Genomic DNA, 14,035 nt, shown 5'->3' with positions numbered 1-14,035 from the left:
AAGTTAATCTTTCCGCCTGTGCTTTTTTTCCCCCATTATGCTTTTATTCCTATTCCTTCTGCCTTCTCTAGAGCCTCACTTCAAAATTACCCATTGCGGCTGGAGCCATAGTACAGTGGGGAGGGCGCTTGCCTTGCAGGCGGCCAAACCAAGTTCAATTTCTGGTACTCCAGATAGACTCCTAAGCCCTACCAATAGTGATAGTGATAGGGAGTGTGAATTAGTAGTAAGCCCTGAGAACCATTGAACGTGACCCCAAAGTAAAACCAAAAAATATTCAAAATTACCCATTATTGGACTGGATGCTTTGCATGCTGGAGGCCTTGGATTTAATCCCCAGAACCACATGGTTCTCAAGCACTGCCAGGAGTCACACCAGCACAGAACCACTGGGTGTGGCCCCAAGAAGAAGCAAAATATATTACCCATCATCTCCTCAAAACTGGCTCTCACCCGTTCTGTCACCTTTTGTCTCCATTGCTCTCTCAAATTCCCGAGCTCTCCCTCGGTTGCCCAATAAACATTCCTGCTGCTTTATTTTTCTGTCCTTTCATGGCCAGACTCCTAGGGGAAAGTTCCTTGACTATTCTCTCTCGCCTCTCATGTCATGCTTTAGTTCTTTGTCGCCTGACTTTGGTTTTAGTGACTCCATTGCAGTGGTTCTCACAGTGACTTTTCAAATCCAATCATATCTTGTCAGATTTAGGCACTTAAGAGCTGCCTTCTTCAATCTCAGCAGTGTGGTTTCCAGGCTTACTACCCACCTCCCTGCTATCAGGTTTTCCTTAGACCTCTTCCTCCTCTGGACCAATAAACACTGATGTTTTCCCTAGCATTTCCTGCTTTTTCCCAATCTCTCAATTTCAGCTGACTTTAATCTCACCCATTTTTCTGGATTCACTTATTTGCTCATAGTAAACCTGTATTTCCAGCCCCAGGCTCTTCTATGTAGCTCCTGATTTGTGTTTCCAGTTATCTAACAATATATTTAATTAGATGCTCTGTAGACACTGTATCGGTCAAAATAGGCTAGGCCTGGCCATGGTAACAAATAGCTCTAAAGTCTTGGTGGCTTACAAAGATTTATTTTTTTATACAGATTACACATTTGTTATAGCTCTTAAGCAGCTGTGACCCTGCTGTCCTTCGTTTGAATCCAAGCTCACAGAGCAGCCTGGGTGGGGAGAGTGGAAGGGGTTATTTTGCTAAGACATTCTGCCAGAGCCCGGGAAAAGACACACAACAAGCCTAAACTGGCTTAAAGCCTCTGCCCAGAAGTAACATGTTTCAGGCCACGTTCTATCAGCCCAAGCTATGTTATGTGGCTACTCCTGAGTTAATTGGGTGGGGATGTGAAAGCTTCCCTTAGGGAGGAGCACAGAGATATTTGGCACGGTGTGACAATCTTCTACAGGCATTTCAAGCAAAACATGTCCAAACCTTCTCCTTACTGTTTTATCCTCATCCAAAACCTATTCCTCCCCCAACCCTCCTTTTCTTTTGGTGCTTGGCATTGCCGTGTAACACATCAGCCAAGTAAGAAACTACAGGGTAAGAAACTACCAAGTAAGAAACTACGGGGTTATCTTTAAACTCTTCCCCTTCCCTAGCACCCTCATATCCAGTTGGTCATATAGTCCTCTGTTCCACCAAAAAATTGTTTGCCTCACTTCTTCCTCTTATGTGTGCTTTCTGCCCTAAGCATTAGCAATTGCCCTGTCTTCATTCCTTTTCCACCTGCTGTCAGGGCTAGGTTCTCAACAGATCTTATATTTCCACTCCACTGCTCAGAAATCTTCCCATATCCCCCACCGGGGAAATGCTCAAAAACTCCATTACCCTCTTTTAAAAAAAAATTTTTGCTTTTTGGGTCACCAGGTGATGCACAGGGATTACTCCTGCTTTGCACTCAGGAATTACTCTTTGCGGTGCTCAGGGGACTACATGGGATGCTGGGAATTGAACCCAGGTCGGCCGTGTGCAAGGCAAACGTCCTACCCGTTGAACTATCGCTCCAGCACCCCATCACCCTCTTAAATGTTTTATAATAGAAAAGTCATGTTAAATTTGGGTTAACAATATTTTTCCAATTTGTTTGACTATAAAGTATCTAAATACACCCTGTAGAACTAGTGTTTATATATATACATATATATACTCATAGATGTATATGTATTAATATATGTCTTTTACTTGGAGGTAATAATAGGATGGTAACAAACTACTCTCAAATTTGTACCAGTATGGTAAATCAATTCATATAGAACCCTAGTGTATAGCAGATGGGGAATTTGACCCAATAATACCTTAATTTAAATTTAAGTTTTATTTTATAATTTTGGTTATAGAAGAATGGTAAAGTTTTATTTTGCTTGTATTTTATTTATTTATTTTGAATTTGGGGACTATGCCCAGTGGTGCTCATCTCACCCCCATACTATCTCTCCAGCTTTTGAAGATGATTAGATCGAGGTCCAAAGCTTTGTTCAAGGCACATAGTTGCAAGGCAAGGCTTAGAACTGAAACTTTGGTTTTGCTAATTCTCATTTCAGATTTTCTTTGTAGTACAGCATTTTCTAGTGATTTCTTTTATTGACCCTTTGAAAGTATTAGTGCTATTGAACTTGGTAAAGCAGTTCTAGGATTTCTTCATCTAACCTTTACTGAATATAAAGAATAAAGTGGACTTTCTCTCCTCTGGAGACATATATATATGTATATATATAATTTCACATACATATGTGTATGTGTATGTATATACCATATATATGTATATGTATGTGTCTATATATGTGTGTATCTTAAATATCTTCCCCCCATTTCAACCAAGTGAACATATAAATATATAATCTGTAAATAGATGGCATTAATTGAAGTCCAAAGCCACAGGTAAAATCATTCTTTTTACTGGGATGAGGGAGGTGGTTCCAAGGTCTGTAGCACATTTTTGCATGCGGAAATCCCAGGTTCAGTTTCCACCACTAAATGGTCCCCAAGCAAGGCCAGTAGAGACCCCCTCAGCACTGAGCCAGGAGTAGCCCCTAAGCACCACAAAGTGTTATTCACCTCCAAAATATTCTTTTTCTGGATTCTCCTAGAAAAAACATGGAATATACTTGTTAGAAGAAATACTTACAGGATAAAGTGATTGGGCTAAAGAAAAGCTGCAGAAAATTTAATGTCTTAATTTAAGCGAATTCTTAAGACTTTAAGGAAGTTTACTAACTTGTTACCAATTAAGACAAAAGTGGAAAAAATTAGCCTGAGCTCAGTTTGATGCTTTGATGACTAATTACATGTTTTTGGCTTTTGTAGGTGGGAAAAAGTGGCAACGTCCCAGCAGGCACTACAGTGGATAGCACCATCACACATCCATCTGAGTTTGACTTTTACCTCTGTAGTCATGCAGGAATTCAGGTAATTTGGAAGCTGGTCTAGATCTTTTATTAGATAGGGAAACGTTTGCAAAAACAGAAACTAGTTTGAGTAGATTTGTTAAAAAACTTGGTTAATTCTTCTGTCCTGTAACTGTTGTTTGGTCTAGGTATCTGCTTGTAGGGGTGCTAGGCTGAGTACTTCTGAGTTTAAGGAATAGGTGCCATTGATTCCTTCAGGTTGTCAACTCATGCCAGAAATATATTAATCCTAAAACTCTCTCATCAGGGAACCAGCCGTCCTTCGCATTACCAGGTCCTGTGGGATGATAACTGCTTCACTGCAGATGAGCTCCAGCTATTAACTTACCAATTGTGTCACACCTATGTGCGGTGCACACGCTCAGTCTCTATTCCAGCCCCTGCATATTATGCCCGACTTGTAGCATTCAGAGCAAGGTATCATCTGGTGGATAAAGATCATGACAGGTATGTCTCTTAGGTGTAGTAAGATCTATGTTAGCATGTTAAAATAAAATAACAAACTTCTATAGGGAACTTTTGTTTTTAGAAAGCGTTAAACTTCTTTTAGGGTTTAAGTTCAAAAGAGTACATAAAATTGCACGTGCCTTTGAGAGCTTGTAATGCAACTTTTGGTCCAACAAGCACTCAGGCTTGTTCATACTTGTTTGATGTGACTAAAATCCACCCAAGGAAAGGAGTCTAATTTGGAGTGGCTTGTGGCTTCCCCATAGAGCCAAATGCATCTCATTTCTGCTCAGGTCATGAGTGGCCAAAAGGCCAAAACCAGCACAGTTACCTGACCCCATAGAGCAGGCATAGCCCTGTGGATTCCATCTCATGAAAGGGGTATTCTGGACTTATCACTTTGCTTTCACTACAGTCTGAAGACTGATTTTGGGAGGAGAAAGGAACAGGGACCAGATCATTCTTATCCCCAAATAGGGATTCCAAGAGAACTGGACATTTTGACCTCTGGCTAAGCTGCTATTAAGTAACTAAACAAGTTATCTGCATCAATATTCTCTTCCAAATGACCATCTGTGAAGTGTAGCAGTTTCTGGGCTCTTTCCCAAGTCTGGATTCAACTGCAAAATAGTAGACATTCCACTGCAAGTTTATTTCTGTAAGGGTTGAAAATATGCTATTATAAAAATGCCCAGCCATGGCTTTGTACCTTCTTTTCTTTAACATACATTCATTGGGCCAACACATATATTAGGTATTGACTATGTGCCCAACATTGTGCTAGGTGCCAAAAATACTGAGCAGCTCGGGAATGTCCTCAGTGGTAGAATGCATAACTCAACATGTATGAAGAGGACTCACATGTGTGAAGAGGGTTCAGTCCCCAGTGCTGCAAACAAGCAAACAAACATGATTCTAAAAGTACTAAAATGAGAAAGACATGTTTCTTGGGAATTTATGTTTCAGTATGGTAGACTGTATACCAAACATAGAACTAACAATCCGCCCAAAGCACTGTAGATGAAAGTATAATGGGACATCTGAGGAAAGGCTGTTAGAGAAGATTTCATAGGTGGATGAGTAGGATTTGGCACCATGAGGAAAAGAAAAAGATTTTCTAGGTAGAAGGAACAATGGACACAAAGAAGTGAAAGCAAGCGGCATGTTTAGGCAATAGCAAGTTTTCTTTGGCTGGAGCATATGAAAGGGAACAATAGGCATGCAGATGGAAAAGTATGTTTAGAGTAAGATTGCCTTTCTAAAAAGCTATTCCTGGAATAAATTGATTGGTTAAGAATAGCATAGGGGCCAGAATCCAGCCAGGCAGGCGTTTGCCTTGCATGCAGCCGACCCAGGTTTGTTCTCCAGTTTCCTGTATGGTCCCCTGAGCACCACCAGGAATGATTCCTCAGTGCAGAGCCAGGAGTAGCCACTGAGTATCATTTTGTGTGACCCAAAAAGCAAAAAAAAAAGAAGAAAAAGGAAAAGAAGAATAGCAAAGAGGAGGTCAGAGCAACAGTACAGTAGATTGGGCACTTGCCTTGCAGGTGGCCAACCTGAGTTTGATCCCCAGCACCCCTTGTGGTCTCCTGAACTGCCAGAAATGCTCTCTGAATATAGAGCCAGGAGTAGGCCCTGAATACCTCTAGGTGTGCAGTGTGTGTTTCCCCCTCCCCCAAACAAACAAGAGTAGCAAAGAAGTGAATAAAATAAAGGTGACTTAAGATTTTGATGAGAGGGGCCAGAGAGAAAGTATAGTACGGTAGGGCAATTTGCACATGGCCAGGCTGGGTTCAATTTCTGGTACCTCATCTGGTCCCCCCAGTCCTGCCAGAAGTGACCCCTGAGTGCAAAGCCAGGAGTAGCCCCTAAGTACAGCCAGTGTGGACCCTTGCCTCCAAGATAAAAGATTCTAAAAATAAAACAAAATTCTAAAAAAACAAAATCTTTTTTTTTTTAAATTCTAGATGGAGGGTTGGAGAGATGGTAGAGCAGGTAGGGCTCTTGCCTTGCACATAACCCACCTGGGTCCAATTCCCCGGCACCATATATGTTACCTGAACCCTCCAGGAGTTGTCCCTCAGTCAAGAGCCAGAAGTGAGCCCTGGTATCACCCAAACCCAATTATAGTAATAATAATGATAATAATAAGTTGCACAGAGAAGTCTGAAGAAGGATGATGATTATAGTTTAACAGGTCCTTTGTATAACATGGTACCCTGAAAGGTTGTTCAAAAGTTTGTATTGTCCTAAATGACCAATATTCAGAAGAGTTGAAACTAACCTACCTCATAGAACTAGTGAGAGAGAAAAACAGGAAGAAATTGATGGAACAGAAACATTTGCTGACAATCTACTTTGTTCCAGCACTCTGCTAGGAATAATTTATTCCTTCCTTCAACAAAGGGCCTTTGAGACCATAATATATACCAGGTATTAAGGATTCAGTGGAAAAATAGACAAAATAGCTGGGTTTTTTGTTGATATCACAATGAAGAAATCAATAATTATTCAATGAATAGTTTCAATTGTGTGTTTTTCCAATGAAAGAAAAGTAGGGGATTCTGTGAAAGTATGTTCTTGGTGGCTTTACGTAGACCTTGGAGGTAAGGGATTTCTCTGGGGAAAATGACATTTGATGGAAGTCTCGAGGGCAAGTAGGCATTAATTAGTCATAACAGGCATGTTCATATCTATGAGCTATAAAGAATTTGGATCTTTGCAGATGCAGACATTATTCTGAAAATTATTCCACACCCCATTAACAAGTTCTATTGTATTTTTTATTTGGACAGTCAGATATTTAGAGAAATACAACAAATTATTTAAGAAACTGTCACTTGTGGGGGGGGGGCAGGGAGATTGCTTGCAGGACTGAAGCGCATGCCTTACTTGCTCGGAATCTTGCGTTTGATCCCTGGCAGTGCATTGTTCTCCTGCACACCCACCCTGCCTAGCACTTTTGGTGTAGCCCTGATGGCCCCAGGCACCACCAGGTGTGGCCCTGGTGGCAGAAAAACAAAAACCAGAAGCTATGAATTGATGCTAAGATCTTGAGTATATTGCTATTGATGGTATTTGAAACATGTTAAGTTAGAGGTGGTCTTACGTTACACTGTTGTTGTTGTTGTTGTTTGTTTATTCTCTTTACAGTGCTGAAGGCAGTCATGTGTCAGGACAGAGCAATGGCCGAGATCCTCAAGCCTTGGCTAAGGCTGTGCAGATCCACCATGATACCCAGCACACAATGTATTTTGCCTGAGAGTGTCAGAAAAAGAACTCGACCAGCTTGGCACCCCATTCAGCCTCATAATGTTTCAAATGCCTCTAGAGAGAACCAAGTTGACTTGAGGTGGTCTTCTACCAGCAGCTTGGAATAGTTGCACTGATTCTATTCTTCATAGCACTGTCTAATGCATCAACAAAATCGAGCCATTTTTAAAAAAAAGAAAAAGTAATAGATACTCATAGATTGTCTTTTCTGATGCACTGGACTGAATTTTTACCTCATCATACAAAGGCTGATCAGCCTGAACTGTCTAAAGGACTTTACAAGAAAGGTTTCTATGGAATATTTTGCTAGCTGTGGTGTTCACCGCATCCCTCTAGTCTTATAAAAGAAGATTATTCCTTTTTTCTGTATTCATTTTGTGGGGTATATGCGTAAGTGGGAGAGAAAAACCAAACAATCTACTTCAGTTCAGCGTAACTATTTAATCGTGTGGGTACACAGACTTTTTAATGGAGACTTCTGACTCTGCCACTGTAAATGCCTTTAACGAGCATTAATTTTTTTAAATTTTTACAGAGTTTTATTAGTTTTACTACTTTATCTTGTAACTGACGACATACTTGTGCTAGTGCAAGTCAGGCTGCCGGGCAATCACACTGTATTTGGCTGTAGGTTCATATGGGCAGTTCTGTTATTTGGTTGACTTCTGTGAATGTGTAACACAAGCAGACGTAATGCATATCATGGTGGCAGGTAACACTGCCATGGCAAAAAAGCACTCATACTTCCCCCTCTTTGAGAAAAAAAATATTAGCTTTTAGTATTTTTCAAAGTTTTCAAAAGTGCCCATTTTATGCTGCTGTGTGGTTTGTTAGATCTAAATGACTTTTAAACTTTTCTCATAGAAAATTAACGTTGGCAATAAACATTTTTTAAGGTCCCATCTCTTCCTCCCCAACAATGTAGTTTTCTAGATGAGATTTTGGTATGATTTTATCAGCTGTTTCTTATTGATCATAATCTGGCAATTTCTGATACCGGTCAGATAAGACATATATTTCCATGCTTTTTTAAAGAATTATTTTTATCTGTTTTATAGTCACAATTGGTGTCCTGTCATTTTGTTTTAAAATAAGCTAGAACCAGGATGCAATTGGATAGGCTTTGCCAATCCTTAAGGTACATTGAGTGATGCTGCAACTTGCAAAAATGTACCAGCATTTAAAACTTCTTTGCCTGGGAATCAAGATTACCCACAGAATTACTTGCAATGTACATTTTTTGCTTCCCCTTCTCTATGAAATGTACTTAGTGGGGTTTCCTTCCTTTTATAAATTAAAACTGCATAGAAAAGATTAGTTTCTCTTTAAAGGATTCTGAATCCTCTTCATAAGGAGACAGGATTCCTTTCTTATCCAAACAAAGGAAGTTGATCTGAAGCAAGCATCAGCTGAAATGTAAGGGGAAATGTATTTTGTATTTAGTGTAGATAATACTTTGTGAATGGACAGCAGTTACATAGAATCTTGGTAGTTCCAGCCAGTGTTTCCCAGCCCCAGTTTTACTGACTTGTGATTCATTAGCCTACATCCTCAGGAGTGAGAGCTAAGAAAGGGGGGGAAAAAAAAAACCCAGAGAAGCCACACTCCATAGGACTGAGGAAGATGCTGGGGAAGACACAGACACAGTGCGGTAAAATGACTTTGCCACCTCTGTCTGGAAACCACTGGTCGGGGAACACTGGTTCTGACGGTGAAGGGTGCTTGCTGATACTCGTTAGCCAGTCCAAATCTTTTCAACTAGCCTTCTCAAAATCCCAGCAATATAAAACATTGTTTTTCTTCAGTCTTTTAAATAAGCTTGTAAATACATTGAAGTTTACATTTCCATGTGCTGTTGATCAGCGGCGCCACCAGTGTTTGCTGAAACTGGTCTCTTGAGAGTTTTATAATGTATATCGAGTCGTATAGCTCATTAAGATGGCTGCAGATATCATTATTCTCTGCATATAGGGGGTGAAAGCAAGCTCTGTGATTGAGGCACAAAATAGACAGGAGTGAAGAGATGGCAATGTTAATTTATTAAGATTTTTTTTTTTTTTTGGCAAATACCTCACTTGGATAATACAAATCAGGACATGTTGGTTAGAGGCTGGCTGCTGCTTTTATTCACACTTGTTCAGGGAGAGCACAGAAAATGCCCTTCAGCATGGCCACCCTGAACCCAAGAGGAGGAAACACAGATCCTTTTTTCTTCTTCTTCTTCTTTTTTTTTTTTTTAGGAGCAGGAGGACTCTCAGGAGTCCAGTATATTAGAATTCTTGGTGGCTGGCTGGCTGGCTGGCTGGCTGGCCAGCGGGTACCACACCTGTACTTGAGTGCCTCTGGTTTGTTAATAAGGCACAGAGCACAAAGGAGCATCCCTTCTTACCCTCTCCTTGCCTGTGTGGAGCAGAGAGTGAGGCAGAGTACCAGGAAGTCCTGATCACTTGCCTGCAGTTGACTATATGCTCGATCTTGAACTATGTACAGTTCGTATGACGTAGTCAGTCCTAGTACACTGGAGAGAATCAGTGTGGTGGTGGAGGAAATGCCGGGAGGCCTATTTTTTTTTTATATATATATATGTATACAGGAAAACAGTACCTTTAAGGGTGCAATGCTGTCGTTTTGAATGAAAAGAAAGAAATCCGGAAGAACCAGCATTATTAGGGAAAACTTGCACAGCAATTTAAGAGGTAATTGCTGCAGAATCAGAATTACAGCAATACACTTGCAAGCAAGACTGAATGGGCAGTTTTCATGTCATTGGGCCTGACTCGGGACTGACTGAATTGTTATGCATGTGTCAATCAATGGGAGGTGTGCATCTCTAGAAGTAGTTTTTGGCTGTTTGATTTTTTTTTTAATGCAGCCTGTTTAGGCACTGTTATGTGGTGTGAAAGATTTAAATGTAGCAATGCTAAAGAGCAACAATTTGGGAATAAGAGTTGGGGGGTTATGAAGAGAGTGGCAAAGACCCAAACTTTGAACCAATTATGTTTTACTGTTGTTAGCTGTTGACTTCTGAATGATTTGTAATGGCTTCATGAGCCAGCAGTCTGGGCAGGCAGAACACATTAATTCTTACTGTAAATTCTATTTGCTGCTTCGAAAGGTGATGATTTGCAAGCAGACATATTCCATATGATCTGTACCTTAGGATCTGGTGCCCAGCCTATTTACCAGAGCTTATCTACCTGCTTCAGCTACCTGCCCTCATGGGAAAGGTAATTAATTCACTGTTTCACAAGGCTCACTCTCTCTCCAGCCCTCGTGACCCTTTGTGGATCTGCTGTATGACTCTTGCTCAATAGCAAAGTGGTAGCTCTGCTTTCATTTTAAGAAAGTGGAGGTTGAGGGCATTGTATCAATACTGCTTCAGTTCCAAGGATTTTTCCTTATAAAATTAAAGGGAAGATCTTACTGAGTAACCATTTTCTTGTCCCTTGCTATTGACATATTCATGCTCTTTCTGTGTCTAGTGGCTGAAAATGTTTGCATTCGTTCACTTGACTAATGGTGTAATTTTTGTTTCTATATTGTTAGACTTGTAATGTTTTAAAATGTATTTTATTAAATTTGAACTGGATGTATGTCTCTAGCAATACGAGGTACTTTCTAAACTATTAAGGGAGGGGTGGAATTCCCATATGTTGAGATAAGAAGATGGTTGTTTAAATTTTGCAAATTTTTTGGCCTGCAGGGATATTTTGTGTTCATGTGTCAAAAAAAAAAAAAGAAAAAAAAAAGAATAAATTGGCATTCTTGTGCCAAAAGTTGTTTTTCTTGTCAGTTGTCTAATAAATATGGAGTATAATGAAGTGGCAACACACATGGTTACTTTTTAAAAATAATTTCCAAAATTTGAGAAAGAATGTGCTTTTAATTCTGAAGTCTTGCTATTTTTAGAAATTCTTATCCAGGAATTTTAGAAGAGCTTCTCAAAATCTTTCATATTTGGAAACTTTTATAAGATTCTTCAGGGTTCTGGGTATAGCTGTTAATGGAAAGATCTGAAGTGATGTTTTGAGAAAAATCTGCAGTCTTTCATGGGCATTCGCCTTGCACTGCAACAGACCAGGTTGGATCTCCAGCATCCTATATGGTCTCCTGAGCACTGCCAGAAGTAATTCCTGAGTGCAAAGCTAGGAGTAATCCCTAAGCATGGCTAGGTGGGGCCAGAACCCCTACCCCCTGCCAAAATAAAAGTTTCAGGGACTGCATCCTGATCACATTATAAGACTGGCTACTCCAGTAATGGAGAATTCACCCAGTTGGGTGCTAGCCAATCTCATATCTTTTAAAATTTCTCAACATGGGTCAGAGAGATATTACAAAGGTTAAGGTGCGTGCCTTGCCCTCAAGTCCTTCACAATGGTGGGATTCCATCCAGAGTGTATTGCTTTCTCCTTTCCCCAGCTAGTAATCCATTTAGCCAATCATAGTAAATTTACTTCTTATAATATTTCTAGTCATTTTATATGAACACAGTAAGAGATATATTTAGCTTAAAGGTTGGCTCTTCCTGGTGACATCTCACTATATATTCCAGACCATAGTCCTCAGACCAGGTTAGTCTTTCCTAACCCCAGCAGGTCCTTATTCAGTTACTTCTTTTTGGGTCATGACAGAGTTTGTCCATGACTGTGCTCTTAACTTATACTTAAGTATTATGGCGCTTAGCCTGGCCTATTTCTATGCAAGGGTAGCTCACAGTTCACAGCTTTCCCTGGGTCCATCCAGTCCCTTGTTGGGACCCTGCTCTTGGAGTGCTGGGAACTAAGGGCAAAGGAGTCTTAAGTCAACTAAATATGGATGCCCAGGAGCAAATATTATTTTGGAGTCAGTTAACTCCCATGTTACAAAGCATAGTATGAACTGTCTTCCTGTGTCTATACAAAAAGGACTTTGTTAAATAAACCATGTAAATGACATAAATGAAAGAGAAAAGCAATATAGGATTATTAGTGCTTGATGGAATTGGATGTGCCTCAGGGGCACTCTTGTGGGAGTGGCTCAATAAACCTTAAGCTCCCTGGGGGAGGAGCAAGGACAACCCAATATTAACCAAGACTCCCCCACACAAAAAAAGCCCTTATAAAACAAAGCTCATTTATTAAGTCATGAAATGGATAATGGGGAGCCTTGCACAAATGGCCTTCATCCTCAGGGTATTTACAGTTTATGAGAGAAGTAATACGTTTAACTATACTACAAGTGATTATTTTTCCCATCAGCACTATATGCCTCTTTTCATATTTGTCCTTATTAAACATTTATTGTGAAACCAGTACATCCCAAGTTATACATGGGTACAGAAACACAGAAAGCAAATACTTAAGTCCTCAAGGAATTAATTCCATTATGGCATGGGGTTGAGTAAGAGGCAATAAGCATAACGGGAAGGGCGTTTGCCTTGCACACCACCACACGGCCAACCCGGGTTCAATTTCTCCATCCCTCTCGGAGAGCCCAGCAAGCTACCGAGAGTATCCCACCCACATGGCAGAGCCTGGCAAGCTACCCGTGACGTATTCAATATGCCAAAAACAGTAACAAGTCTCACAATGGAGACGTTACTGGTGTCTGCTCAAGCAAATCCATGAACAACAGGATGACAGTGCTACAGTGCTACATGGCATGGGGTTGAGTAAGAGGCAGTAAGAATAGCATGCCCTGCATATGCTAGTCATTCTGTTTTGTTTTAAATTTTTTGTGGTGCTGGGGCTTGAGACTAGAGCGATAGCACAGCAGGTAGGGTGTTTGCCTTGCACGAGGCTGACCTGGGTTCAATTCCTACGTCCCTCTCAGAGAGCCTGGCAAGCTACAGAGAGTATCCCGCCTAAATGGCAGAGCCTGGCAAGCTATCCATGGTGTATTCAATATACCAAAAACAGTAACAAGTCTCACAGTGGAAACTTGCTGGTGCCCGCTCGAGCAAATCGATGAACAATGGGACGACAGTGCTACAGTGCTACAGTGCTGGGGCTTGAATCCAGAGTCTCACACATGCAAGACAGTTAACTGTGTCTCAGCACCACATCCCTGGCCCTATACTAGTCATTTTATTTATTTTTATTATTTTAAAACTTCTTTATATATAATTTTATAATTTATGTAAGTATTAATATGGTGACTATTATTTTTTTAAATTTTATTTTGGAATTTGGGGCCACACTTGGCAGTGCTCAGGGCTTATTCCTAATCTGTGCACAGAGGAATTTATGCAGCTTTGAGGATTGTACTAGGACCAGCTGTGTGCAAGGCAAATGCCTTACCCTTGAGTTGTCCCTCCAGTCCCATTGCTAGTCATTTAATAGTGATATCTCTAATGCCCACACCAGGAGTCATACCTCATGTCTCTGCTTAAATGCTCAGCTGTAGTGCTCACCTGGCATTACGTACCTTAGTTGAGTTGCTTGTACATGTTTGACCACAGAAGATCACACTCCTTTGATCCCAGTGCGTGTGTGTGTGTGCGTGTGCATGTGTGTGTGTGTTGCCCATGGTCCCCATATGCATGCTTACTGGGGGTCACACTTCTTGGCTGTGGCACCCACACATATTTCTTTAGTTTTTGCACTGCTCTGGGGCCATGCTCTTTAGTTGCAGTACTCATGCAGACATGACTGCACGGCAGCCAGAAATCTCTTGTGGCTTTGGAAGTCACAGATGGCAGAGATGCCAAGCACAGAAGCAGAGCTGTCAGGACCAACACATGCAGCAGCACGGAGGTCTTCTGATGCTTGCAAAGAGGATGCTCTAAACCCTGAAATCAGAAATAGTTTTAGTTTAACTAATATTTATCAATTTCCTCATGTGCTAGGAACTACAAAAATAAAAGACATATATTCTAACTCTCTGAGGGTTCACTTGTAAACATGTATAACAAGATAGCT

At 40.7% G+C, this 14,035-nt stretch overlaps 1 protein-coding gene across 4 annotated transcripts in view; it reads left to right on the top strand.

Annotated features, from left to right (window-relative positions):
• The window catches only part of AGO4 (argonaute RISC component 4), a 39,267-nt gene extending 30,555 nt beyond the window's left edge, over positions 1–8,712 (top strand). For all 4 annotated transcript variants that reach the window (XM_004614253.3, XM_055139479.1, XM_055139477.1 and 1 more), the window contains 3 exons: positions 3,316–3,417; positions 3,664–3,863; positions 7,017–8,712. In XM_004614253.3, coding sequence (XP_004614310.1) covers positions 3,316–3,417; positions 3,664–3,863; positions 7,017–7,125 — 411 coding nt within the window. In that variant the 3' untranslated portion in view covers positions 7,126–8,712. The remainder of the gene's footprint in view (positions 1–3,315; positions 3,418–3,663; positions 3,864–7,016) is intronic.
• Positions 8,713–14,035: the final 5,323 nt, after the last annotated feature.

The sequence above is a fragment of the Sorex araneus genome, chromosome 5 (assembly GCF_027595985.1).
Source record: "Sorex araneus isolate mSorAra2 chromosome 5, mSorAra2.pri, whole genome shotgun sequence".
In the NCBI taxonomy this organism is placed as follows: Eukaryota; Metazoa; Chordata; class Mammalia; order Eulipotyphla; family Soricidae; genus Sorex; species Sorex araneus.
The sequence above is the reverse complement of the archived record's forward strand: the minus strand, read 5'-3'. Positions and strand labels throughout refer to the sequence as shown.